At 35.7% G+C, this 26,069-nt stretch overlaps 1 protein-coding gene across 3 annotated transcripts in view; it reads left to right on the forward strand.

Annotated features, from left to right (window-relative positions):
• LRRC49 (leucine rich repeat containing 49) overlaps nt 1-21,052 on the forward strand; it is a 40,847-nt gene extending 19,795 nt beyond the window's left edge. The window contains exons 9-17 of one of the 3 annotated variants that reach the window (XM_077785883.1): nt 134-281; nt 6,960-7,043; nt 9,710-9,873; nt 11,818-12,055; nt 12,726-12,911; nt 16,690-16,799; nt 17,454-17,607; nt 19,597-19,826; nt 20,677-21,052. In XM_077785883.1, the coding sequence (XP_077642009.1) occupies nt 134-281; nt 6,960-7,043; nt 9,710-9,873; nt 11,818-12,055; nt 12,726-12,911; nt 16,690-16,799; nt 17,454-17,607; nt 19,597-19,803 (1,291 nt within the window). In that variant the 3' untranslated portion in view covers nt 19,804-19,826; nt 20,677-21,052. The other 2 variants (XM_077785882.1, XM_031505791.2) reach the window with 2 other exon arrangements.
• The last annotated feature ends 5,017 nt before the right edge of the window (nt 21,053-26,069 follow it).

Raw genomic sequence — 26,069 nt, forward strand, 5'->3', positions numbered from 1 at the left:
ATCATATGCAGTGATACGTGGAAGTGTTTCAGTACAGTTAAATATTTATGTTCTGTCCTTAAGAAATAAAATCTTCCATCTCAAAATTATTCCTACTCCATGAAATTTCAACTTTAAACTCTTTTGGTTACAGTTTTGAGGATATTCTGTGCCTTGCTGATTCCTCATCCTTGTCAGATATCACCCTTGATGGCAATCCAATAGCTCAGGAGACATGGTACAAACACACTGTTCTCCATCATATGATGCAGCTCCGACAGCTAGATATGAAGAGAATCACAGTAAGAAATTTCTGTTTTCATCAAATTTAATAGATCAAATCGGAAGTAAAATGCAGGGTTTCTCTGTGTATGTGTATATTAAAAATACAAAGTTTTTTTCTTTACTATGGAATTGAATGGTGAATAGACATGACAATATTTAAAACTTTAACCCTTTTCTTTAGTTCAGTATAAAGTAAGGGTTTGCATTTACTTGATTTAACGTGTTTATTTTGAAGTGGTTAAACTCCAGCAGCAAATGATTCATGTTCAGCTGCCATGTGACATGAGAGAGCCTGCAAAATTTTTGGTTAGACTTTTCCTAACAGTCTTTGCTGATTTTTTGTATAGTTGAGAAGGAACAGCACATAACTTCCAAAGGAGTGGTCTGTTTGCCCTAAAACTGCTGTAATTGATATCTTTTATTTAAGAATTTAATTGGTTTCTTTAATCAGCCTCCCTAGGGAGATCTGATGATCACACAGTTTGTGTGTCTGTCTGAATTTCTCTCTTCCTAACCTACTCTCCCTCATAATTTCTGTTTCTGCTGCTCAAGTAATCTTGATAAGGGAAGAGAGAACTCAGTCTCTACAGGCTTCTTGAAAATCCACTCCAGGGAATGAAAGACAATCACCAGGGTCTTACCATAATGTGACCTATTTTATCTTTTAATATAGGAATAGGCCTGCTAATTCTTCTGTGCCTACTCGAAAGTGATGTGTAAGCATGATTTCTTACCAGAGAAATCTGTCCAGCAGCAAGCAACAGTGATACAGTGGTAACCTTTTGGACCAGGTGCTGATACATACGCCTTCTCTTAAATGCTCATTTGCTTTGTACAAAGGCTGTACTGCATTGTGAATTGCAGCTGATGCTTTTTCATTGAGCCTGTTAGGCTGAAAAATATAATGTGTGTGGAATAATTTTAAAAAGAAAGCACTTTGGGACATGAGAGTTTTGCTTCTGTCATTGAAAATACTAAATACTTGTTTGTTCACAGATATTCTAAGCTTCAGGGGCTTTTATATTTTATACTGACCTAATAATTGCTTAATAGCTACTTTTGTTATGACTTTATACTGACTTAGTAATTGCTAATTACTTTGCTTTTAAAAAACTTGTTTTATCAGTATTATTTCAGGAACCTGAGTTGCATAAAGAAAGTATCTTTCCATCTTCCCACTTTAACCCTTGTCAAGCAGGGATGGATCCTGGTGGAAATATCAGTGATGGGAAAAACTGTAGGAAGAGCTCAAACTCCTTTTTAGACTCTGAGATCTGTATGGGGGAAACAATGTCAGAAATTCACAGCCATGGGAAGAACTTAATCTGGGTTTGCACCTTGTTAAACATCAGAGAATCAACCACAAAGACAAAAAAGCCATAGAAAACCAGGCTTCACCAGTTGTGCTGCTCATAAACCTACTTGTAAAAATAATGTGTTTTACATTCTTTATTTGCCTTCTGTTTTTTGAGCCTTTTAACATTTTTCTCCACGTAGAGGGTGCTATATATTTTCTCCAATAAAAACTGTTACCCAGATAATCTTATGACTTAAGAAACTGGGATTTAAAGAAAAATAACAAGTATCATGGGATCTGTGGTAAAATTAAAGAGCTGGCAATCCCAAATCCAGCTATTCTGCCTAGCACTGCAATATGCTGTTGCTGTCAAGCTGTAAGGGTAGATCTCACCTGGTGGGGAATGGACTTGCAGTGTTGAGTATGTGACTTGCACTCTTGATTAGTGTAAAAAACTGAACTCTAATTACATTTATAGGATCTTTTCTTCATCAACCTGAAGAACATTTAGGCCATTTGAACTTTAGGGTTGCTTTTTCTTATAATAAACTGAGAATTGGATGATTGTTGGGTTTTTTTTCTGACTAGGAATTCTTTACTAACTTGTTCAGAAGCTTTTCTGCTCAAGAACTGTCTTTTACACAGTTGCTAGTTCTGATTTTAGCTTTTCTTTTACTGAAGGATATTGTCAGAAGTTTGCATGAGACTTAGAAGCTTCATTTATGTTTAGTTTCAAGAAGATACACACTTTGGTGCCAGGCTTTTTCAACAGGATTCCCTGGAGAAAGGAGCCCTGGTGCAAAAACGTAATGACAGCTGTCTCTTCTCTGCCTTAGAGCACTATTCAGAAACATAGAGGTTCCATGAAAACCAAAGACACTGTACTTGGAATAAAACATTTGAGCACTGTAATTATTCTAATACTGTTAAAGTTGGGGTAGATTTGCCTTTAAGCAAGGGATTGTATTGAATTATGACAACTCTTAAAACCTGACGTTGTGTGGAAGCTGATATTTTCTTAGGCCACCTCATTCCTAAGCCATTTTTGAATCTAAGATTCAAGTTATTGAACCACTTAGCATAGACCCAGTTGTGATGAAATCAGTGGAGGTTAGTACCTGTAATGCTCTTCACTTGTTCATTGTCCACACAAGATGATTTTCAGCTGAAAACCCAACCACTTGGTGTTGTGTATCTAAAACATCAGCTCAATGGAAATCTTTTGCTTTCTTGAGCTTTGGTTGCTCAGTCTAAAGGCTTAAACACTGGGCAGGAGGGTGAATTATCGTGGATGGACTCCTGTGTTCACTTGTGTTCCTGTCAGTAAGTCACTGTTACACCTTTGCCTCACCTTAGCTACAAGGTGATGGGACTGGATGATTGGATCCATGGAACAGCTTGTGCAGAGCCTTACAGTCAGAGCAGGCTCAGGTTGCATTTGAGATTATTTACCTTAGTTCACTCCACATAATGGTTTTTTGTTTTTCTGGGCACTGAAGCTTTTTCACCCTGTCTCGTAGTTTGAACTTTTTCAAAAGTGGGCCTGCCCAGTGGTGTTTACAGTTTGATTGGGACCTATTTCTTTTCTTCCACTCTTTTGTAATAGTAAGCAGAGATTGTCTGCAGATATGTAATAAAGTATTTAAATATTATTGAAATGTGTACATATTCCTTATTAAAGAGTTACATAACCAGGAACATGTGCTATCCATCACTTCCAACAGTGATGGATACTAAGTGTGTATATATTCCTATATGTGTGTAAATATGATATATAATGCAAATTTTTAAAAATGTTGCCAGATTGAAACACAAGCTGTGTCTTTTTATAAGTAAAGCTTTTGATTTTTTCATTGAAGTTTTATATTTTTAGAAGCTTAAACTAAGAGCTGTTTGATTTTGATTATTTGCTTAGACATATTATTGCTGGTCAGGGAGTAGGTTCTACTGCTTTATCCACGATGGAGTTCATTATTGTAGGCCATCACTGCCATAAAGTGTTCTGAGGGGTTTTTTTTTAGGGAGGGATCCCTGGTGGGGTTTTTCCTTTCCACTGGGAAATAAGATACTGAAGCGTGACTCTGTGTGACCTAAATGGTGTCATTTGTTGAAAGGAGGCTGTTTGAGGAGGAAGGGCGCGGTCAGTGCCGGATCCCCCCGGCGCTGGCGGAGCTGCGGCGGCGCGCGGCTGGCGGCAGGGGGCGCCATGGCCGCGGGAAAGGCCTCGGGGCCGCGGCGGGCGCGCCCGGTCCGGCCGGGATGGACAGGGACGGACAGACAGCGAGGGGAACCAGTGGTACAGGGCGAAACCCCTTCCTAAAGAGAAGGCATGGTAGTGAAAATGAGCTGTGGCAAGGTTATGTTTCGTAACCTTTTTGGTACTCTGGGGAGTGTTTTGTGGATTCCTGGGGAATGTGTTTTTTAAGATTGCTTGCATGTGTTGTGTAAGATTATGCACATGCACTTCATCTTTATTCAGAGATTTTCTCTATCACTCTGCCTTTATGAATACTGAGTAAAGCTAAGGATATGTTTTATTTTTTGGCTAAGCTAATTTCTTTTGGAAAAGGGTAAGTGTTTTTTAAATGTCTGTAATTAGGATAAACTCTTGATCAAGGAAAAAAGTCTTATTCAGTTAATACTCTTGTTAGAATGTGATTTTCTTTAGTTGATTTTGATCTTTGTATGGAGACTGTTGGCAGGGAAGGTACAGGACTGACTCCAGTGGGGGCAGTAGACCCTCCTGCACGGAAGACAGAATCATAAGGTACACATCTGGTACATACTGGATTAAGGAAAAGCTTTGAGAAGGAAGATAGAGTAACAAGAGATTTGTAGAAGCTGAGAGAAAACTGATTTAGGGAACTTTATAGATGATTGATTTAAAGCTTGGAAAAAACTACAGCAAGTTGTTTTGAAATGAAGAAATTCAACAAAGGCTAATTGTCTATTAATGTAATTTTGTTATCTAGCTCTCACCTCCATCAGTGTGAAACACAACACCAGCTCAGTTAGTTTGAAACTGAGTCTCTGATGAGTGGCCAGATGTTTTCTGCCAAATAGAATGGATAGTTTCTGCTTCCTCTTCCTTGGTGGTAAAACTAGCTTACATTTCTCTTCTTTCTACATACCAATTCAATATAATCAAACTTCTAGGGAACAAGAAAAGTCCCTTAATTTATGACTTCTAAATATACTTTGTTATTTGATATGATCAATGTGTTGAAAAGTCATTAGAGAAGATGAAGACAAAAAAAATTGTAAAAAGCTTTTTTAGGAAGTTTCCTTTTTGTTTCTTTGGGAAGCCTAGTTTAAAAGCATAGATACACAGCCAAATGAAGCAATTTAATTAAAAAATAAAAATTCCCTGAAACAAATCTAACCTGCTCTCTAAAGAAAGATATCACTAATGTAGTTTGCTAGTGTTTATCTTTTATTTTAAGACTTGTGTTTTTTACACAAAACAATAACAGAATAATGTAATACATAATTAGGATAATGTTTGCAGTTCTGAAAATTCTGAATCATATCTTGAAGAACAGTATATTTTTATTTTGCATTATTAATGATGCATTCACATTTGTGACATATGACCTGCATGGGGTTTTAGTTCATGATTTTCACAGCCTGCTCCTGAACTCTCCCATTCACATATAGGATTTCATTGTGTGGTACTTTGTTGCAGTGGCATCTAGAAGGCCTTCTTGTATCTATGTATATTTTTATTTTGTTATTCAGTTACTGGTGATCTCTTTTAACATGAACTAGTGACCTATGGAAGTCCTTCAAATCTGGATTATGCTCTAATTCCATTACACTAGCCCCTTGGAAATACCCTGTTTAGGAATAGGTTAAAAGCCCAGTAGCAGAGGAGGCTGCCAACAGTAAGAACTTCACCAGTAAAAGACAACTTGCTCTGAAAATAAATAAATAATAAAAAAAGTTAGGGGCTTTCCAGTTGGTGTTCCAAGGAAGTTCTTGCGTACAATTGTGTTAGGGAAGCTTACTCTGCCCAAAGCCTCATGCCTTCCTGTGCATTGAGGTACTCCTCTTGTTTAATGTGTGATATGAGGATAAAGTCATGGAGGAACAGTTTGAAAATCTGTTCTTTAACCCCTTTTCAGACTGATGCCAAAATCCATGGTGTGTCAGTGGGTTTCAGGGGGACTGTACGCAGATCAGAGTAAGTCTGGTACATGCACCGAACTTCTTATGCTTAGAAATTGTTTTCTTAAAAATGTAATAGCCATGCTAAGTGTCAAGTTCCTGTTTTATTTTATCTTCCAGTAAGCACTCACCCATGTGCTTAGGGGTTCTTACAATACTCTAAACATAGCATGTTGTATTTATGTAGAAATTTTGGCATGTCAATATATCTTACTGGTTGATGGTGCTTTCTGTTCATTTTTGTTTGTTAATTTTGTTAACATATAACTTTTCCAGAAAATGAAAAGGTTTGGACAGGAGCTTTCTATTTTGAGGAAATGAAAACACTTTTCATATGTTCTGGGAGGAGGCTTCAATAGAAACACCCAAATGGCATGTGAAGTAGATCAAAATAAGTTAAAGTATGCTTCCCAAATATTTGTGTTGGAAGAACTCTACACTTTTTATTTCATAGTGAACATTTCTTTTGTTACTTGGAAAATATATGTTCAAAATACTATTCTGTGAGAATGTTTAAACTTCTGTAAACAAGGAGCATCCAACCTAATATGGGTGTATTGCAGTATCAAATTGCTGTACCAGGAAAATGAAGCAGCTTCACTTTAATTGTTTAAAAATCAATGGGTTTCTTCTTGAGACTTCATGATTAGGATGTAATATTGATGGGACATAATGGTCATGGAATATGTAACTTTGAAAATGTTCTGTCTTCTCAAGTTCTGTTGCTGATTGAGAAAAGCCAGGCCCTCTAAACAGTCTATAATGATGAAAATTAATTCTGGATTATGATTCAAGCATAAATAGAACCCAGTTTTTTTTGCTCTGTGTGGTTTTTTTTACAAAAAAAAAAAATCCTAATTGCAAAAACTGCTACAAAAATATGAAGATATATTGCACTGTCATATCTAAAAATATTTTTACTGGTCACCATATGCTTTATACTTTTTCAAAGACTCTCACATATATTACCTTTAACTTGCTTTATCTGCGTAGTTATTTATTTTGTTTCTCTTTATCTGCGTAGTTATTTATTTTGTTTCTCTTGACTTAGTTATAATTAACAATTTGATTGGTTTTAATAGTATTTAGAAACATTAAAATGATAAAAATTCTAAAATTGTGTTAAAATTTCCATTTCATATACCAACACAAGAGCATAATTTATCAGTAATACTTTTCAGAACTGGCTTAGTTCCTCCCTTTAGGAATTTGTTTTCTTTTTTTCATCCAGGAAGAAGAAAGACGTATGGCATCTATTGCAGCAAGGAAAGAGGAAGAAAGGAAGCGTGAAAGCCATAGACAGACCTTGCTTAAGGTATTGTCTGTGGCTCTTCTAAGGTTACTGTAAACCACTTTACAGCAAAATTTATATCCCAATTTTTTTTCTGCAGATATTATATAGTCCAATATGCCTCCATCTATTTTCACAGCTTCAGCTGTGCACTCCATGACTGAGACTCTGTTCAGTCAAATATGCAAGGTACACTTTAGCAGAAAGCCCACATTGAACATATGTCAGTGGATGGGAAACTTCATTTTCGTAAATCCAGGCTAAAGTGAAGGACTTCTTCAGTGATTTCACATTCCTTGGTCTCCCCTTTCTAAGTGAACACTCTGGCTACAGCCATGCAGGGTGTTCTGCAGTAGTTTTTCCTTCATTGTTTCCTGTTGAATTTGTTCCTTTCTGTGGGTAGAGTGAGGGGGCCCAGAGGCCACAGGCAGAGTCCAGCTGTTGTCTCTGTCAGCAGAACCCTGATCCATCTTATCTCCCAGCCCAGCTGACCTGGCTGGTGCTGACACACCAGAGACAGAAGTGCCCCACCAGGGGAGACCCTGGTGTCCTCCAGAACACTCTTCATGGGGCTGCTGACTACATGAGCTGTGCTCCTAACAGGAGACCAAAGATCAAGAATCTAAGAGTATCTATGTTCCATTTACTGTGTGACTATCACCATTTGGCTCCAAGTCCCTTTTTTCTGAGGAAAAAAGTGCCTACATTTTTTTGTCAGCCAGTAATGCCTATACAATCTCTTTCAATTTGGAAGTCAAATAAACAAGAAATGTTCATGTCCATATTAAGTTTCCTAGGTAAAATCATATTTCAAGAAGGGGATTAGACTGGATTAGTTGCAGGAGGCCATAAGAATTGTAGCAAACATATGTAACTGAAAAGACACAAACAGAATGTTAACAGTATGTTAAAAGATGTTTTAAGTATATCAAAACCCCTCCAAGAACCTAAACATATGAATATGGGGGGAAATTTTGTCCAGTGAATAAGAATGTTTTGCTTTCATGTATATTTGTATCCATGTATATTTCTATTTGATTAAAAATATTGATATAATAAAAAAAGATTTAGATACAGTTTGAGGGTGGTTTGGGGTTTTTTAAGCAGTGTTGTTGTTTGGTTTTGGTATTTTTACTTTTCCTGCAAGATATTGATGTATTTAAAGTCCTTTCAGATTTGAAGGGTTGGTGACAGATCTTAGTAACATAAAGAAATGGAAAATTAGTAAAGAATTTTCACACATGGCATTCTCTGGCTGTTGAAAATGTCCCTGACTAGAAAAAAAAATTAGGTATTTATCTGTAGTTCATGTTCTTAGCCATTGATGTAGTGTTTCCTTTTAGCAGAGAGATTGTTTGTCTTGGTGGCCTAGATTTTAAAGTGCTTTTACCTAGTGGAAAATTTCCTTAGTACAAAATATTTTTAACACCTAGTGCCAATCCTTACTCAATTTCAGTATTATGTTTTAGAGTTTAATTTTATCAAAGTATATTTCCTATCTTCAAATACTAATATTTTTCATATGATTTAATGATTTTGTAGATCTTTTTGAATGGGTTGTTATGATTCAGGCTTTTTTTCCTGTTCCGCACCTTTGAATTGAAGGAACAAATATGCTCATAGATACAGTGTCCAGCAAAATAAGTTGTCAACTATAGGTTTCTTCATAGTTAAATCTGAAAAAATATTTAGAGATCTATGTTCTGCAATTTTCTTTTACCATCACGTTTCTCCACCATTTCTTACACTATATGAAGTGTAAATGAAATTACAGGCACTTGTTCAGTAGCAAACAATTGCTGTTTTCATGTATGTACTGCTTTGAAAATGTTTATTTCAGCAATGTCATCTCTTCTTTTTCCCTTTCTGATACTTGTCTGCTCAAACAGCAGAATTTCATCTCTTTTTCCAGACTTCTTTTTTATTGCTTCCAGCCCACTCTTCTGGAAAAGCTTGAGATGCACTTTGAAATGTATAGAGGATGACATTCCTTTCCAACAGTGGTTGAACTTAATATTTACTGGAACAAGAGAAAGTTACTGCTAGCAGAATCTTCAGACTTGTAAAATTTGCATTATGTAGAAGAATTTATGGACGTTTTTGAAGTTCTGTAGGAATCCAACAGCCCACATCTGAGGCCTAACAAAGCAATAGAGCTGTACAGTAATTGAGGTTGAGAACCTCAGCCTTGAGAACAAAGAATTTTCTAAAAATTGCTGTGATAAAAAACACTGATGATTCCAGCTTCCCTCCCTTTCTGTGACATGGAGCTCAGTCATTGAGGAAGTCTGTAAGTGTTGAGCAACCAGTGCTCTCTAACCAAAGCATCAAAAGTCCCTAGACAAATGGAACATGAACTAGAGTTCTGAGCTCTTTAAAATGGAAAAACTTGCAGAAGTAGCAATTTCCATATCCTAAGTAGCTTAACTTCATACTTTCCTAAATTGTGGATTTATTATGTTACTTTTCTTCTTTCTTTATTGCAAATTTTGTGAAATTATTTGCTGGCACTTATGCAAAATAGCACTAGAACAACGCATTGATTTTAGTGCATAACCACCAACCACTAGTAGAGTTTCTTCAATTTGAAGCAATTTAAAATGTTTTGCTTAAGCTGCATATTTCACAACAAACAAATATGTTGATGCTGCCCTGTCATGCCTTTTGGTGACTCATGTATCTCATTTCAGGAAAAGAAGCGGTTAACGATTGGTAACATTGCTCGGCAGTGGGAGATCCAGCAGAACCAAGTTGCTCTTGAGGCTTCTTTAAACAAAGATAAAGAAAATGAGCCCTGCCAGATCAATGGCAGTGATGCATATGTATTTCCTGAAGAAAGCAGGTATTTTATTAGGTGATGCTTTTACCTGTTCAAGTCTTAAATTCCAGGTTATGACTTCTCACCACTGAGATCTTGCTGTATTTCATTATCAAAAATAATGTCTACGCACATCAACCCTGAAAAGATGGTTTACTTTGCTTTTGACCATTCGTAATAAGTAACATCTTTAAAAAGAAATAGAGCAGTAACTCATTGCCTAAAGAAGTGCAAGCTAAATTATTATGTGATTTTGCTAAATAAAGGATAACTTCATGTTTACAAGAAATGCTAAATGTGAATTCCTGAGCCTTCTTGAGGCTGTTCTTTTCCTTAACAGCTTAGATTGTTGCCTTCAGTTTAAATGAACAAAATGAAAATGTATGATCATTATGAAGATTTGTAATCTCTTTGTATATCAAGAGGTTTCATAGTTGTATTCAAGCTCTTAGTTTGAACTGCAGCATCTTTTGTTGGACTGCTTTCATATCCGTGCTATTTTAACAGTAGTAGTTACCAGACTTAGTTTTATTTTCAAAATAATTTTAGTATTCTTGGTTTAAAATATATTATTTTTGCTTAATTGCATCTAAAAATGTGGCCATGTCGCCAGAACTCACTGCAGAACTTAATGAGCAGTGTATGCCTTGGATTGGCTAAAACCAAAAGTAGCACTTCAACCTTGGCTAGCTCAGGCAAATGCCTGAAAAACTAGTCTGCACAAATTGAATAGCAAGCACAGCTTCCTGCTGTCCCTGGTCAATGCTGCAAATGTCAGGCATGCTCAGGAAATCTTTATCTCACAAGTAGAACCCATCTAAGTTTCAGTCTTTTATGGCTAGAACTGGTTCTTCAGTCAAGTGCTGCATCTTTTGAAACACTTTTTCCTTAGCATTTTTAAATTGTCATCATCTTTGCTATTCTTGCACTTCCAAAGCTTTCCCCTGAATGCATTTACCCACTGTTTTCTTGCCTGATTGGTTTCTTTGCTATTTCATTCAGTGTTGGTAATCTCTCCCCCATGACCAAGTCAGTCTAACTATGGTAGTTTGACTGTTTGTCTGTTAATGAACAAATTCGCATTGCTCAAGAACTGATGCTGTTTTGATGTATGTGTTTTATCATAGTGAAGAATTTCAAGATGAGCTACAAAGCAATAAAATTGCAGGTGAAATTCAGAATAGATAAGTAATTAGAGCTTCACATATGGAGTGATGGACTCTCAACATTTTCAGTTGAGTGAAATTTTAGAGTTCTGATTGTTATTGTCGAGAGAACATCAGTCAAATGATTGCTACTAGTCAAAATGTATTAAAAAGACTAAGAATATTGTAAAGAATAAAATAATAACAATTATTACATGAACTTGTCATTTGTGCTTATCCTGAGGTCTTTGTACACTTTTAAGTCCAGCCAGCTGAGTGTATAATGTTTGAAGTAGGACAAAAAGAGATAGGATTCAGGAATACCTGGATTTATTCCTTAATTTTAAAGTTGCTTTTGTGATTTGGAAAGGATATTTGAAAGAAATGCTTGAGTTGCTTATGTCCACTTTTACATTTCATATAGCAAACAGAATGTGAAGGGGATGTTGCTTAAATAAATACATTGTTTGAAGTTTTGTTTAGATATCTAAAGCAATATGAAATATGCTAGGTTAGCATTCTGAGCTAAAATTTTAAAGCAAATTATTAAATATGAATAGACTCTTTATTTAATTTGACCCCACCACCAACTCAAATACACCCAGACCCTTTCTGCTGAAGAAGTAGAACAAATACAGTGTTACTTGATGGGAGAAGGGTTTTCCAGCCTTAGTGTATTTGAACAGATGGGGTACTGAAAATGAATGAATGCTGAGAAATGCCATTGTATTTGACAGTTGAGTTTTGATAAAAGAAAGGACTGTTATTCAGTAGAGTAATGATATTATTTCAAAATCATTTCATTTATATTACTGTATTTTTATTTCCTCTACAGATCTCTTGATACAATCCTGAGCAGTGCAGTACAAGGCTTGTCTGTTCTAGAGTCTCATTTAGTGGAGGTGGAAGGAGACACTCTTGGCTTGTATGGTGCTGGGGCACTGGAGTGCCTGGATCGAAACTGGAGTGTTCAAACAGCTGGCATTATTGCCACGGTGTCCTTTATGTTCATAGAATTTGATGAAATTGTTCAAGTGTTAGCAAAACTGAAGACAAAATTTCCTAATTGTGTGGTGAGCATGCCTCATGTTTCAGCTCTGAACAGCTATGGAATATGGATTGTCTAATAGAACCTTACTTTGGCATAGCCCCCCCACTAAGTGCTTTCATGTCAATAGATACAGTTAAGAATTGCATATTTTCTCCTGTTATAATGATAACCTCGATACTTAAAAATTAATAATTGAAATTTAGATTTATTTTCAGACTGATGTTTATTTCTTTTAATTTCTTGGACCTACCTAATTATTTTTAAGTTGCAAAACTTGTGTAAATACCATATGGTTGTTCTGTACTATTGTTATGGATCCATTGTATCAGGAAGACTTCATTTGTGTCATGAGTTCAAAGAGCAAATTGCTGACAGGATAAAAAGATTAGAAGGAATAGTTAACTAAATCAGCACACTTCATGAAATTCCTCAGTTCTTGCTGAAGGAAAGCAACATGAATGAGAAATCTCTTCAGTATGTGTTTTTTTCTTAGTCATTCAAATCAGGCATTTTAATGCAAATAGTAAAATAGGGATAGCAAACATAAGCAACTTGTAGCTCAGACTGATTGGTTCTGGAGCTTCTGCTGCTTCTCTGCGTTCTCTTTGAAAACGGAGTGGCACAGAATAGAATCACTGTGTTCACTCTTTCTTGTTTCCTTATTTAATGTATTGGGGTTTGACTGTTTTCAGCACCTGAAGTTTAAGGAGACAAATCTTGTGGCACTGCAGCAGTTCAATGCACTGGCTGAAATGCATCGCATGGAACAGTTGACAGTTGATCCTCAGGGAAATCCAGTTGTCAACTTCACTTTGTGGAAATACTATGTTCTGTTCAGACTGAACCATTTTAATCTACAGAAGATAAATGGAGTGAAGGTAGGATGGTGTTGCTTCATATAAGTGCTCATACAGGATAAATTAGTGTTATTTTCAAAAGAGCAGATTAATTCCTAAAGAAATGAGCACAACCCTGTCAGTGTCTTCTCAGTTTTAAGGGGTAAAAGAATTAAGTAAACTTCACCATGTAATTTATTGTGCAATTACTATTAAAATTATTATTATTAAATCAAATTCAATGAAATTATTATTAAAGAACTGTACAATTTAACTTGATTTTTAAGAGCATTTAAAATTATTTTGGAGAAAATCACAGCACTGACATTGAATACTTAGGCAAAAATGTGTTTGACAGACTCCTTAGTAGTTTACTGTACGTGATTATTTACAATTGCCAGTGTTACAAAATACCATAGAATCATATTTTGTGCTTTAAGCCTGTTACAGGAAAAGTCTGTCAAATATATTTTAAATTGTTTTTTTCTGCTTGCTATGTAAAAGGTCTTTAGAAGTTTTTTTTTGTTGTTGGGTGTGCATTTTATGTTTAAATAAATAGAAAGGACACTAATATTGCTGTTAAAGTACTGTTCTTTGTACTTTGTGTTCCCTTTTACATCAATTGAAAGTAAATTTATTCAAGCATATAAACCAGCTATTTTATACATGGACTTTGATCACAAAGGGGTAAAAATAGTTACAATGCAACACAATGTTTGAATGCACATTCACTTTTAAATGCTAAGTAAGTTTAAGAGATGTTATGGAAGTTAATTAGAGCAAAGATAATACACAGTTTTAGCATTTAGATCTGGTATTTTAATTTGGTCATCTTCATATGTTTTGGATTAGATATACTTGTTATCTGATCCAGCCAAAGCTGGATGTTATGGTTTACTTGGTTTTAGTTGTGCGAAACATATATTAGTTGCTCAGAAGACTAGGAGTGGCTAAAGACCTTAAATGAATTAACTAGCAAGGAAAGGATGGAAACAGGACTCACTCCAATAGCACAGTATCTTGAAAAGGAAGAAAGCTTAGTGATAGTAATCCCATGAAAAACATAGAATAACTTCAAATTTAGTACTTTGCTGAAAAAATTCTCTTCAAATTTGATTTTAAAAGGACAATGTTTATTTATTTTTATACTGCATCATATTTTCAAAATCTTCTAGTGATTCAAATGAAAAGCAAATAGATAAATCTTGTGTTTGGTCTTCATCAAGAAACAAAGTAACACAATTGTTTAAGTAGACTTTTTGTTACAATCTCAAGGTCAACAAATTCAGTCTCTGAGGGAAAACTTTGTATTTTATAGTTCTTGGGGATTAATATAGAAAATGGAGCACATGTAGCACAGCATGATTTTATGGAGGACATATATCAGATCTTAAATATGTATGACAAGAACGTTTTTGTCCTCAACAAACTTGTTCAGCCAGACCACACTACATGAAGATGTGCATACAGAAGTTTTTTCTAGAGTCATTAATAATTTGAAAAGTGTCTTAGCTAAGCAGAAGAAAGAGATGAGCTCTGATTGCTGTTTTTCATTACCCTACAGCAGAAGCCATGATATGCAGCTTTGCAGATGTGCATTACCTATTGGATTAATATGAGAAATAGAAAATTCTATTTCAATGTAAAGAGCACAACCCCTGAAGTGATTCTCAGACTTTAGATCAGCCCTAAATAACAGTTCCAGATGACAGAAAGGGAAATGTGCATATTCTGCTATTCTGATTACCATTTGTGTGCAATGTTTGTGGAGCCAATATTGTGTTGTCCACTCTAGGTGCTCAAGAGTTGCAAAGTAAAAGCAATATAAAACTGAATTAACTAAATAAATTGCATCACTCTAGAACTTTTAAACTGTAAAAAACTTCTTTAAAAAACCTTTTATTATCTCCCCAGCCTTCCCCCACCATCCCAGTTAATATTCCAGGCTAGAAGCTGAGTGTTGGTTTCCCCCTAACAATTGATTCTGTGCCCTTGTCCAATTGTTACATTTACTAACTGTGAAGAAACAAATTGTCTTTGAGGTACTACTTGAAATTCTTCCAAGTGATAGTAATCTCAGATTAATTTAAAGTTGTCAAGGTTTGTAGTTACCAAACCCTCCAGACTGCTGTCCACCCAGTGGTATGGAATAGAGTGTGACAGATGCATCCCTTTCCCTGAGCAGGGCCTGCTGGCACAGTCAGTGCCTGCTCTGTGCACTTGGCAAGGAGCAGGCATAAAGCCTTACATTTATGTGATACTACCGCTATTATCTTTTTGTGATTAATGGAGCAAACAATGCACTGCATCAAGATAGAGAACATGAGTTTCTGTGAGCTGGAGAGTGTATTCAGCTTTGCTGTCTCTGTTGACCTGATCCTTATGCTTCTCTTAACATAAATAAATACATTAAAATCACTTATTTCTTCAGCAGACATTTCTGCCTGCGCACTGGGCTTTGTTTCCCTAGCTGCCTTCTATGCTCTTTGTTTTAGACCTTGCTTCTGTTACAGACTGTTCAGCAAGGTCATCTACTCCTAGGCTACTAAGACTTAATTTTTAAGTGAAAATTAACAACTCCACTGTAAAAGTGGAACTGACTTTACATTTCTAATTTCCTGATCTGTGTTTTGACTGAATTTACCCCCGTATTATGCTATTGCAGTATACTTTAGGCATGTGTAGATTGTATAGTCTCTAAACATTACACAAGAATACAATAATAATCTGTTAATGTGGATCAAAATTCCATTCTATGCACACATTTCAATAACACAGAATACAAAGTTTGTCTGGAGGTGCTTAGTAAATATTGTGAGTATTGAAGTGTATTTAATAATGGGTTGCTTTCCTAAAGTATGTTATAGGATGAATGGAAGTTAAATTTCATCCAGAAGTTAAGAAGTCAATGAGTAAGTTTCATTGTCCAGTGTTATCCAGGTCAGATTTCGTGATCATAAAGATTGCTTCTGCACTCAGTACAAAGCCAGGAGTCCAGAAACTGTGCCAGAAAACTTTTGGCAGTTGAAGTCAGTTCATAGTCTGGCCATCAGGGAGAAACACAGGCCATGGTCTCCAGAGATTACAAGCCAAGACAAACAAAAAACAGTAACCACCACCACCAAAGAATGAATCTTTCACTTTCTTTACACTTTTCAATTTTGTATAAAATGAATCTTGAAAATTTTTCAACTGTTGAATGTTAGTTTACAGAGTGACTGGAACTTAATATTGAAACAACAGTATGGTAGACATTTAGAGAAATATAATGAGTGAACACTTATTTTCAGGAGCTGAAAAATAGAAATTTTTTTTCCCTCTAAAGCCTCTCTTTTATAAAACCTTTTCCATGATGCTGCCAAAGTGAGAGTCTGTAAGTTATCTTTTTACATGTGCATGCCCAGAATCTTTCTGGTTCTCCAGCATAACTTAATCAGAAATTTTCCAGTAGACCTTTTGTAAGTGCATGCAGTATGGAGCAGAATTAATATGTCTGGCCTTCAGAAAATGAATGTAAGAAACCTTTTTAAAATTCCTCACTTCACAAAGACTATCATGAAGCACAGGGCAGCATGTATATACATTAAAATATACAGAATGACAGGAACTAAAGCAAGCATTGGGTTTCTTCTAAAATACATTTAAAGTGTCAGTAGAAGCAAATCTATGTTTTGTAGATGTACCTGCAACAGATCTGTGTGCAGTGTTCTACAAAAAAAATTTCAGTTAATTTTGAATGTACATATGTAATGAAATACGAATGTGCTAATTTTGAAATGTAGTTTTTTTTCTTTTTTCTTCCCTTCCCACTCTCTCACAGGTTACTGAAAATGACATTGTAAAGGCAGAAAGGCTCTTTGGCATTCTGGCATATGTGGCATCTTCGGAGCTGCCGCATTATCGCATGCTTTCCTTATTTGGAGAATCCAGGTAAAATAGAAGGAACAGAACTGGAGTTTGTCCAGTACATGTTGTTTAACTCTTTTGCACACTGTTAGAATAAATTCTTTTTAGATAAGAAGATGAAAATTTCAAAAATACCATCTTCTAGAAGGTAGGTCGTCTGCATAATGTGCAGGTGTTACCATCTCCTGGTCTATGTAGCCAGAGGTTTCCCCAGAACTTGTATGAAGTCTGCTGAAGAGATGAAAAGGAATGTGCACACAAATGAACTGCATGTTCAATTCTGCGTTGTACTGGGATTGCTGAAGATTTGTGGACCTTTATGATGAGAATTGGTTATTTTTAGTGGGTATTTTATAATGGGTAATTAATGGTTAACAGGTTTAAGAGTTGTACTGTAAAAAAGGACACCAAACACCCCTGTTTTAGTCTTCTATAGACAAATACTTAGTAAAAATTAAAGCTGCAAGACTTCCTATGTAGGAGATGCTACGTGATATCAATTGTTTAGAGACAAATTAATATAGGGACATCTAAAGTCATACATATTTTGAATAACTTGAGGATGCAAAGTACTTCAAAGCTCAAAAATGTATATTCAAAAGGAGAACCCCCCCTCACAATAGCTAGCAACATCTGCACTTAAAAGTTTTTGATAATTATTTCAATTTCATTTCACAGGAGGAAGCAATTCCATTATCTGCTGGAGGGAAAGGGAAAGAAATCTGGCATTGGGAGTGAGGAAAGTAGTGATAACAGAAGAAGTGGAGGGGAAAGCACAGCTCGAGCAACATTGAATTACATGACAAAAGATTTTCATATGGAAAAGCTTGAGGTAAAATATATCATTACAAAATATTTACATTTTCTGTTAGGTAACCTTAGGTTACTACTCTTTGAATTTATCTGTACATCAAATTGAAATTGTTGTGTTGAGAATGGTGGTTTTAAGAGATGACTGCTTAATGTATTTACATATCTGATCAAATATTGTATCTAACTGATCTTTTTCTCAGAATACTGGAAAATGCTTAATTTCTGTCTTTGGTGAAGTGATTCCTCAACACTGCCACAGTCTCAGAAATACATTCTCACCTACAAGCTGTATGGAGTGACCACAATTTTTTTAGGAAGAAAAATGTATATTGTCCATGTTAGATTTTCCCTGAATGAATTGGTGAAGAACACCTTCAGACAACATATGAGATAGTGCAAGCTGTAGTAATAAAAAGCTGCTTCATAGCTTTTAAGTGAGCCACAGGAAAATAAATATATAGGCAAAGTACTAGGTTTAATTATTAATAAAATTGCAAGCTGGCTTGTTTCAGACAAGGGCATCAGTCACGCTTGTTTAAGTTCGTGGTTTTGATCTTCTAACTCTTTTGCTTGGGGACAGGGGAATTGTTCCCAGGGAGAGTAAGATTTTTTTTAGCCACAACCTCCCTTCTGAACAATCATCATGAGTTCTAACTGTAGGCACTCTGCTTCCCACATTTGTCCCATTTTTTCCTTTTTGATTGTGTGGAAATATCTAAATCCTGTAGTGCAAGAAACTAAATCAAATTCAGTAATCATTGAATTCTGTTATTCCATTGTGGTTTTATTATCTCAGATCCACAGCATAAAAGAAGATGGTGACTGCATGTGTGGAGAGATTAAATTAAGAAAACATTTCAGTCTCAAAAACTGTGATAGCTCTTAAATCTTTGAATGACATGGAGTAAGACAGTATTCCTGTTGTCCTTTACCATGGAACCAGCCCTATAATAGAAGAAAATAAGCTTAGTATTTGTACAGTCCATTAAATAAAAGTGTTGTTTCCTCTTCCCAGTGTAGCAATCCCCACCTTGCCCTTTGCTGTAGCATTGTGCATGTGGCAGCAGGTACTGCAGGGTGCAGAGTACGTCCTGGCAAAAAGGAATTCTTCCAGATCCCCAGCACCAGCAAACTAACGTCACAAATGTGGCTGAAGAAGTGTATTGCTAAAGATTACAGTCTTGGTTCTTTGATTAGTAATTTGGGGTTTTAGCTGAAACTGCTGGAAAGCATTTTCTAACCTTTATTAGTCATTAAAAAACCTTTTGTTTTGGTGGCATGAGGTATGATCAAAAATTTTTAACAATGCTGCCATTCAAACTAGCTAGATATTTAGCTCCAATATAGCTTACTGATCAAAGCTTAAGGCATTTTATAGAAACTTTGCAGAAGCAGGTATTAATACAGTTTGAGTTACTAAAATGCAGAGCTAGTGGTTGCACAAAACATAGCATCTTTTTATTTTTTTTAAAGGTTCAGCTTTTTTCATTATCTAATGTAATACACATTAGGAACCAGCACTTGCCAGAGTGACCGTGGAAAAGTACTGGCATGTTTTTATATGACAATGTTCTTGTTAGGGCAGGTAGAGAAATATCTACTTTTCAACTGTTGTACTATAAGGATGAAACTCTGGGAAGGGAGGGAAGGAAAAGTAGTTTAGTGTTTAATAATTTCTGTAAATTTTGACTGCTATGCCAAAAAGCAACACAAGTGATAATGCTGTAAACAGATATTAATATAATTACTTGAAAGTTAATTTCAGATAAATTAATGACTTAATATAGTATGAATACATTAAGGCTCTGTGGCCACACTCATAAAAGCCTGGACATAGACACTGGGCCTTGCAACGTAAAACCAAGGGGAGAAAATACACAATAGCATCTGCCAGCTAATTGCAGTATCCTTTCATTAATTCAGTTTTTGAGAGGGCTTTTGTGGATTTGTTCTTGCATAACATTTTTTTCCTTTTTCTTATACATTGTGTAATTTTTGTTTCATGCAGGAAATCAAAGAAAGAAAAGCATTTTGCCAGACTTACATTGAGAACTTAGTAAAAGAAGCAGCTGACATCAATATGAAAAATGAATCGTTGCAGAAGCTCTGGCCTCAGCTGTTCATTGAACTTGTCAGAGATGCTGTGATAGAAATTCGCAATAAAAACTCCTACATGAAACTCTGCCTCCAGCGGATCACTGAGCAGAAACAGTAGAGCCCAGGCGTGTTTTCTTGCAGGTTTTTGGTTCACTATTCTCTCATGTTTTACAAACATAAGCCAATAGAATATAAAATTATCATCACTAGGGCAGACTTCACTTCCTCCCCCAAAAGGATGCCTTTAAATCTTAATTAACTCTTAATAGTTTTGAAATAAAAGTTTATGTTCATACTGCTTTTCCAATGCTTCCTTGGCTAACTGAAGTGATAGCAAAGAAATGACTTGGTGATTGTTTTACTAAGTTCTTGTTTATTTTTTCTGCTACCCTTGATTCTGTAGTGCTTACAGCATTGATTTTTAGAACAAATTTACAAAGCTTGCCTTATTTTTATTGAACACTTTTCAATTGTCACTTTTTTCTCTGCTGCTGTTTAAAAAAACCAGGAATAGTAGCTAAGTTTTTTTATGACCAGAACCTAATAAATTATTTTACACCCTGAATTCAATGAAGACTTATTATTGTTGTTTAATTTGTCAGATTACAGAACGCTTTCACATGAGAGTGTTCAGAATATTGACAGTCAATCAGCCTAATTCTCAACTGAACAAATTGCCCAAATATAATTTCAAATGTTTTTTGTTATTGTTACTAAGGTTGTGTGAATTGTTATAGGTAAAATATGATTCCAGGGTATACTTACTTGAGCTTTATTTTTATTTTGTTAAAATATGTTAATATAATTTATTGTTTTTTTGATTACTAAGTTATTAACTTCTGAGGTTTGCCAAGATCAAATGAGCTAAAATGCATGCATTACATTTGATAGGGAGACTGATAACTACTATTCAGTTGTAATTCATTTTTGTGACTCTGTGAAAATTTCATATTATCAATAAAAATAAATTATTCACTTTTACCTTTCACAGATACTATAAAGAAGTACTGTGTGCAAAGAAAAGACTTAATACTGCATGAAGAGATGAGACACAACTTGCCCCAAAATCAACTGAAGGGATAGAAATAACCCCCATTCCATAGTACAGTAACTACCACAATAAGCAGCTTGCCAGCTTCTGTCCAGAAATGGAATTTAGGAAGTGATAGCAAGTGCAGCTGATTGACACCATGAATAGCATTCTGATACAGGTAGAAAGTTGTGCCATTTAAATTTATTTTTTCGTTCCTTTGTATCTTAACTAAAACAATCCAAAACCTTTGTACATTTTTTACTTAATTAAAACTGTTCATATTTTACTTGGGCTCGTTTATAAAAAAGAAACTAAAGGAAACTTCCTGCAAAGATTTCTATGACTCAAAAGTAAATTTATTTTTAAACTGTATCTAGAAGGTATTTTCTGTCAAAGCAGAGATCCAGATACAGTTTAATTTGTTTTTATGCCCAGAAAATCATGGAACCATGGAAAGTTTGGGTTGGAATGGACTTTAAAGACCATCTAGTTCTAATGCTCTGCCAGAGGCAGGAACGTTTTCTACTAGACCAGATTGCCCGAAACATGCCCAGCCTGGCCTTGACCACTTCCAGGGATGGGGAAACCATAGCTTCTCACCACCTTCACTGGAAGAATTTCTTCTATATATGCAATCTAAATCTTCTCTCTTTCATTTAAAGCCATTCCCCCTTGTCCTGTCTCCACATGCCCTTGTTCAAATGCCCTCTCCAGCTCTCTTGGAGCTCTCACAGGCACTGGAAGATGCTTTAAGGTCTCCTGCGACTCTCATCCAGGCTGAGAAGACCAAGCTCCCTGAGCCTTGAATGAGTAGCAGGAACTGAGTGGTCACAGGGGTTTTGGAGAGTACAGTCTGCTTGCATTCAGGTCAGGCTGGTGCATCTGTGTTGTCTGAGAGAATCCTGCTTCAGGGCACCTGACAGGTTAACAGTGATGTGGCTACTGTTAAATGCAATTTTCCATTTGGTTCATGTTACATTTGCAGGTAGCGGCTTTTCAGCCTGTGGAATGTAATGGAGGTTAAGTTCCTTAAATTCTAAGGAAGTGTTAGAATTCCTGAAGAAACTGCTCCAGCAGTTGATAGAATGTAATAGAAACAATCACCTATCTGGGCTTTTTGAACTGCTTCATGGAATTTATAATAAGATTAGTTTATTTAGTGGGATTTTTGTTTCCTTTCCATTAGAAAATTACACTCTCAAGTTTTATGGTGCATTTTATTAAAGGAACAAATTAGGGCCCTGCAAAATGTGAGAAAATTAGAGTTTACATTAGAGAAACAGCCAATATAGAAATGATCATGCAATAGGTTTTTGGATCTATAATTTACTTTACATAATTTCTGTGCCAAGGGGGTACATGAAGCAATTCCAGCTTCTGCATGGGGACAGAAAGCTCAGCAGCTGTGTGGAAGTGCAGAGCTCTCCTGATGATGTATCTGGAACAGATGGGCCTCTTTTGAATCAGATTCAGCAGCAGTAAAAGAGTGGAAAAAAATGTTTTAAGAAGGCTGTATTGGTCTAGAGGAACAGGAAGTCCTCCATAGGAAAATCAAGAGAAAACCAGACTTTCTGATATTAAGTCTTTAGAAGCATAATCCTGGTTTGAGGCTTTAAGGTAGGGTCTTGAAAAAATGGATCAGAGGGAATTGATGGGGAGTTGTAGAAGCATGTTAAAATGCTCTGTATTCGCAGTGGTCTGTGAATGCTGCCAATTTGGACTTTTTTGCTAATAGCAGCTGTTTCACAACAAGATTGCTAAATGGCTGAAGTAAGGGTAGGTAGGCAGCTATTATGAATGAAGAAAAGATTCATCTGTTCCTTTCACGTAAAACCAGTAGGGAAAAAAAGGAACTTATATTTTTACTAATTCTTTTTAGGAAACAAGTGATAGATTCAAGTGATGTTAGACCTAAGAATACACAGAATTTTCAGCAGATGAAGGATCTTAAAATTTTTAGCATGCTATATGTTTTTTTGTAGTTACCCAAATAATTTCTTAATTCATACAGACTCATGAGATACATTCCTGTAGCTGCTTATTAGGGAGTTTCCAAGTACCTAAAAATTTGAAAGTCATATAAACAGCAAATTCTTAGATGTTCTGAAACTTAAGTGCCACATATAGGCACTTTCTATGGCTACAGATGTAAATTGATGAATTAAAATAACAGTTTATATTGAAGCTAGGAAATCTTTTGATAAAACCTTCCAGTCTGAAAGCAGTTATTTCTTCCTTCTTCAAAAATCTTCAAATGCTGCATAAAACCAAGTTTTGATGTTGTTAATATTTCACTGATATCCCATCCAAAGTAGACTGTGATCCTCTCCTGTAGCCTGACTTCTGCATAAGACATGAACTATTACTCTAAAATATGTGTATGTTAACTAGAAATCACCTTTAGGGTTAAAAAGATATTGTTTTAAGTATTTTGAAAACTCTTTTGATTGATTTTTTTTTGATTATTCATGCAATTTACTTATTTCTTGAGACAAATGTCTTCTATGTCCAGACAAAAGCAGATAATGATGTAGGATATTTTCTTCAGTTTCAGTTTAGCTGTTTCACACATGAAGGCCCCATTATGTCATGCAGAGTCACTGTTTGTTACGCAACTGAAATTTGATCTTCAGTAAGGAGACTGATGAGGACCTGTATTTCATACATTCCTTTTAATACAGAATCTGAAAAAGTAATAGAGCTGCATATTTGCTGCCACATGGAGCAGGGAGAACAAATTCACTTGATGCAAACCAAAAGCTGATGCTGTCAGTTATGAGGAAGAAAAAGGTACTGGTAAAAGGTTTTAACTGAGCATAAAAGTAACTGCCACACTGCCTGGGACCAAGGGATACATCTGAATCCAGAAAGAGCTGAAAACTGCATTAACCTTTCCAAAACAGGAAGAATGATGCCTTCAAAAGTACAGGTAATAATGCAAAGCCTTTCTGTATGTAGTATTGAGCTTTGACACTTCAGCACAGGAGAAGATATCCTGGAATGATAATGGCTTCCATCTATTTCTAAATGTAGCATTAGACGCGAGATTGTAAAGTTAATTCTGACTAAAGTGGTGAAGAAATTGTGGTTGTGAATGTGATATTTGTCCTACATGCTCACATTGCCTTGACATCTTACTTGGTCATGCAAATAACAGTGGTCACAACCAATAAAAGAAACCATTGCATTATGTAGAGAAGATGTGACTTTGCAGTGATAAAAAAATGCTGAGTTCATTTATTAGGTATTATATGACACTTAGAAATGATACTGTGATATAATATATGCTGTGGCTGTGTTCCATTTGGATATGTAGCACATTTACTGCCTATTTGCATTAGGCTTCAATGATCTATGCTCATAAAATAATAATTCTGAAAAGTGATGAAAGAAGCACAGAGTACAGTTTTTCTCAGTTTCTAACTCAGCACTGACAATACAGTATATTAGGTTTCATACAACTCCTCAATCCTGGGTAAAATACTCATGTTGGAGCTCTCAGAGTCATCTGACTATGAAGCTGAGTATAGTCCCCTCTGCAGATGTACTAAGGCAAAGTTTAGATGCAAATTGACATGCTGCTGAAGATTCTCAAAGGTATTTGCATTTATTTATGCTCTTTGTTTGTATGCATAATAAAAACAAGAAAATCCAAACTAGATAACCTATATGAGCTCAAACCTCGATGCTGTTGAAGTTGTTGAAAGATTCCCAGTGACTTGAGTGGGAATTTTTTTTATATACATGGTGATGACAGTTGTGTCTTGGGTCTCAGTTTAGAATCTCATCTAGATTAGAAACTCATCTGGATTCTGTACTGCCTGGAGGAAAATAAACACTTCTACAGTGTAAAACATCTGATTTATTTTAGATGTCCATATTTTCAACAAAGTGGAGTTGTTCTTCCTTTTTTTTCCTTTCCCTATTACAGTTGTGAAGATAGTCTTCCAGATATTGATGTCTGCAAAAGCTTAGCTTTGTACTGACAAGCTTCATCCTTCCCACGTGTTTGTGCTTTCCTCTCTTGTGATTCAGACCAGTGTATTCTCCTAAGCCAGTCAGAGCCCACAGAAGCAACACACTTAAAGATGAGCAAACGTGTTCTAGTTGGACTGGGGGGTAAAACCTGAGTGTTCTAGACTTCCAAAATGAGAACTGCATGCCTCAAGTCATTCTAGACTTCAGTTAAATCTAGATTAATAAATCCTTTTGTCACATTTGAAGAGACCTTGAGGGCTGGCACACAGCTTCTCTCCTTTGCTGATTTGAATGCATTTATTGCCAAAGAGGAAGAGTGCCATGTGGATAGGGTGGGAGACTGAATTGGATTAGACATTGTTAGACAGTAGATAACTGTTTTTTCACTCAAAGCAGTACAATAGCATATGTCTGTGAGTAGTAAAGTGTTGCAAAATATGTTAAACGTTCTTGGTGACAAGCCAGAAATACATGTGTTAAACATGTCCAAATAACCAAGATATCTCATTTGTTAGACACAGCCATTTCTCTGGTGCTGAGCTTACTGGTTGCAAGGCAGCTGTTGTCTCTTGTACAGAGATTGTTATGTGCTGGGCAACTGAAGAAAGTAGGTCATTTGCAGATAATATGGCTGTTCAAGTTGTTGAGCAGATTCTTCTGATACATTCTGCAGAGTATAATTCTCAGTATTTCCAGATTTATTTAGAAGAAAAATTGCTTCAGAGATGTGAAGGATCCTTTAGCTTTGTTGTTAAGATTGTTTTTTAAATTGAATAATGTGTGTGTCATTGAAGAATAGGAGAAGAAACCAAAAAGAAACCACAGGTGGTCTGAGAAAATAGTTTTATTTGTTCTTTCTTCTTTGTTGGTACTGAACTTTTGCCCTTGTTTGATGATGCTGGCTGTAGCTTGCTCAGGGATTAACTATAGTCTTTGTCAGGAAAAGTACTTTAATAGATGGAAATAGATGGAAACTGCTCAGGGCAGTTTCCAAATACAGTCAACATATGTTTCAATCTAAGATTAGTAATTTTCCACATTTTCACACCTTCCATAAGCGCCTCACTTCAACAAACTTTGTCATGTTGCAAGAAAAAAACAGCCTTTTGATAATGTGCATCTCAATATGTGATCTATGAATGTGTTTGTCTTTCTGTGGAGCAGATGAGTGTCAATTGTAAAGATTCTCTTGTTAAGAATATTTAGTGTAAGACAACTGTGGACCTTTACTACTAGTTTTTATTCCAGAGACGACTTCTTATAAATTACACTGGTCAAATTCCTCCAAAGTGGTATTCAGACTATAAGATGAATGAGCCATGCCTCAAAGAGGACCATCCCCTCATGACCTACATTTTAACAGAAGCAAAAGT

The sequence above is a fragment of the Lonchura striata genome, chromosome 11 (genome assembly GCF_046129695.1).
Source record: "Lonchura striata isolate bLonStr1 chromosome 11, bLonStr1.mat, whole genome shotgun sequence".
Classification (NCBI taxonomy): Eukaryota; Metazoa; Chordata; class Aves; order Passeriformes; family Estrildidae; genus Lonchura; species Lonchura striata.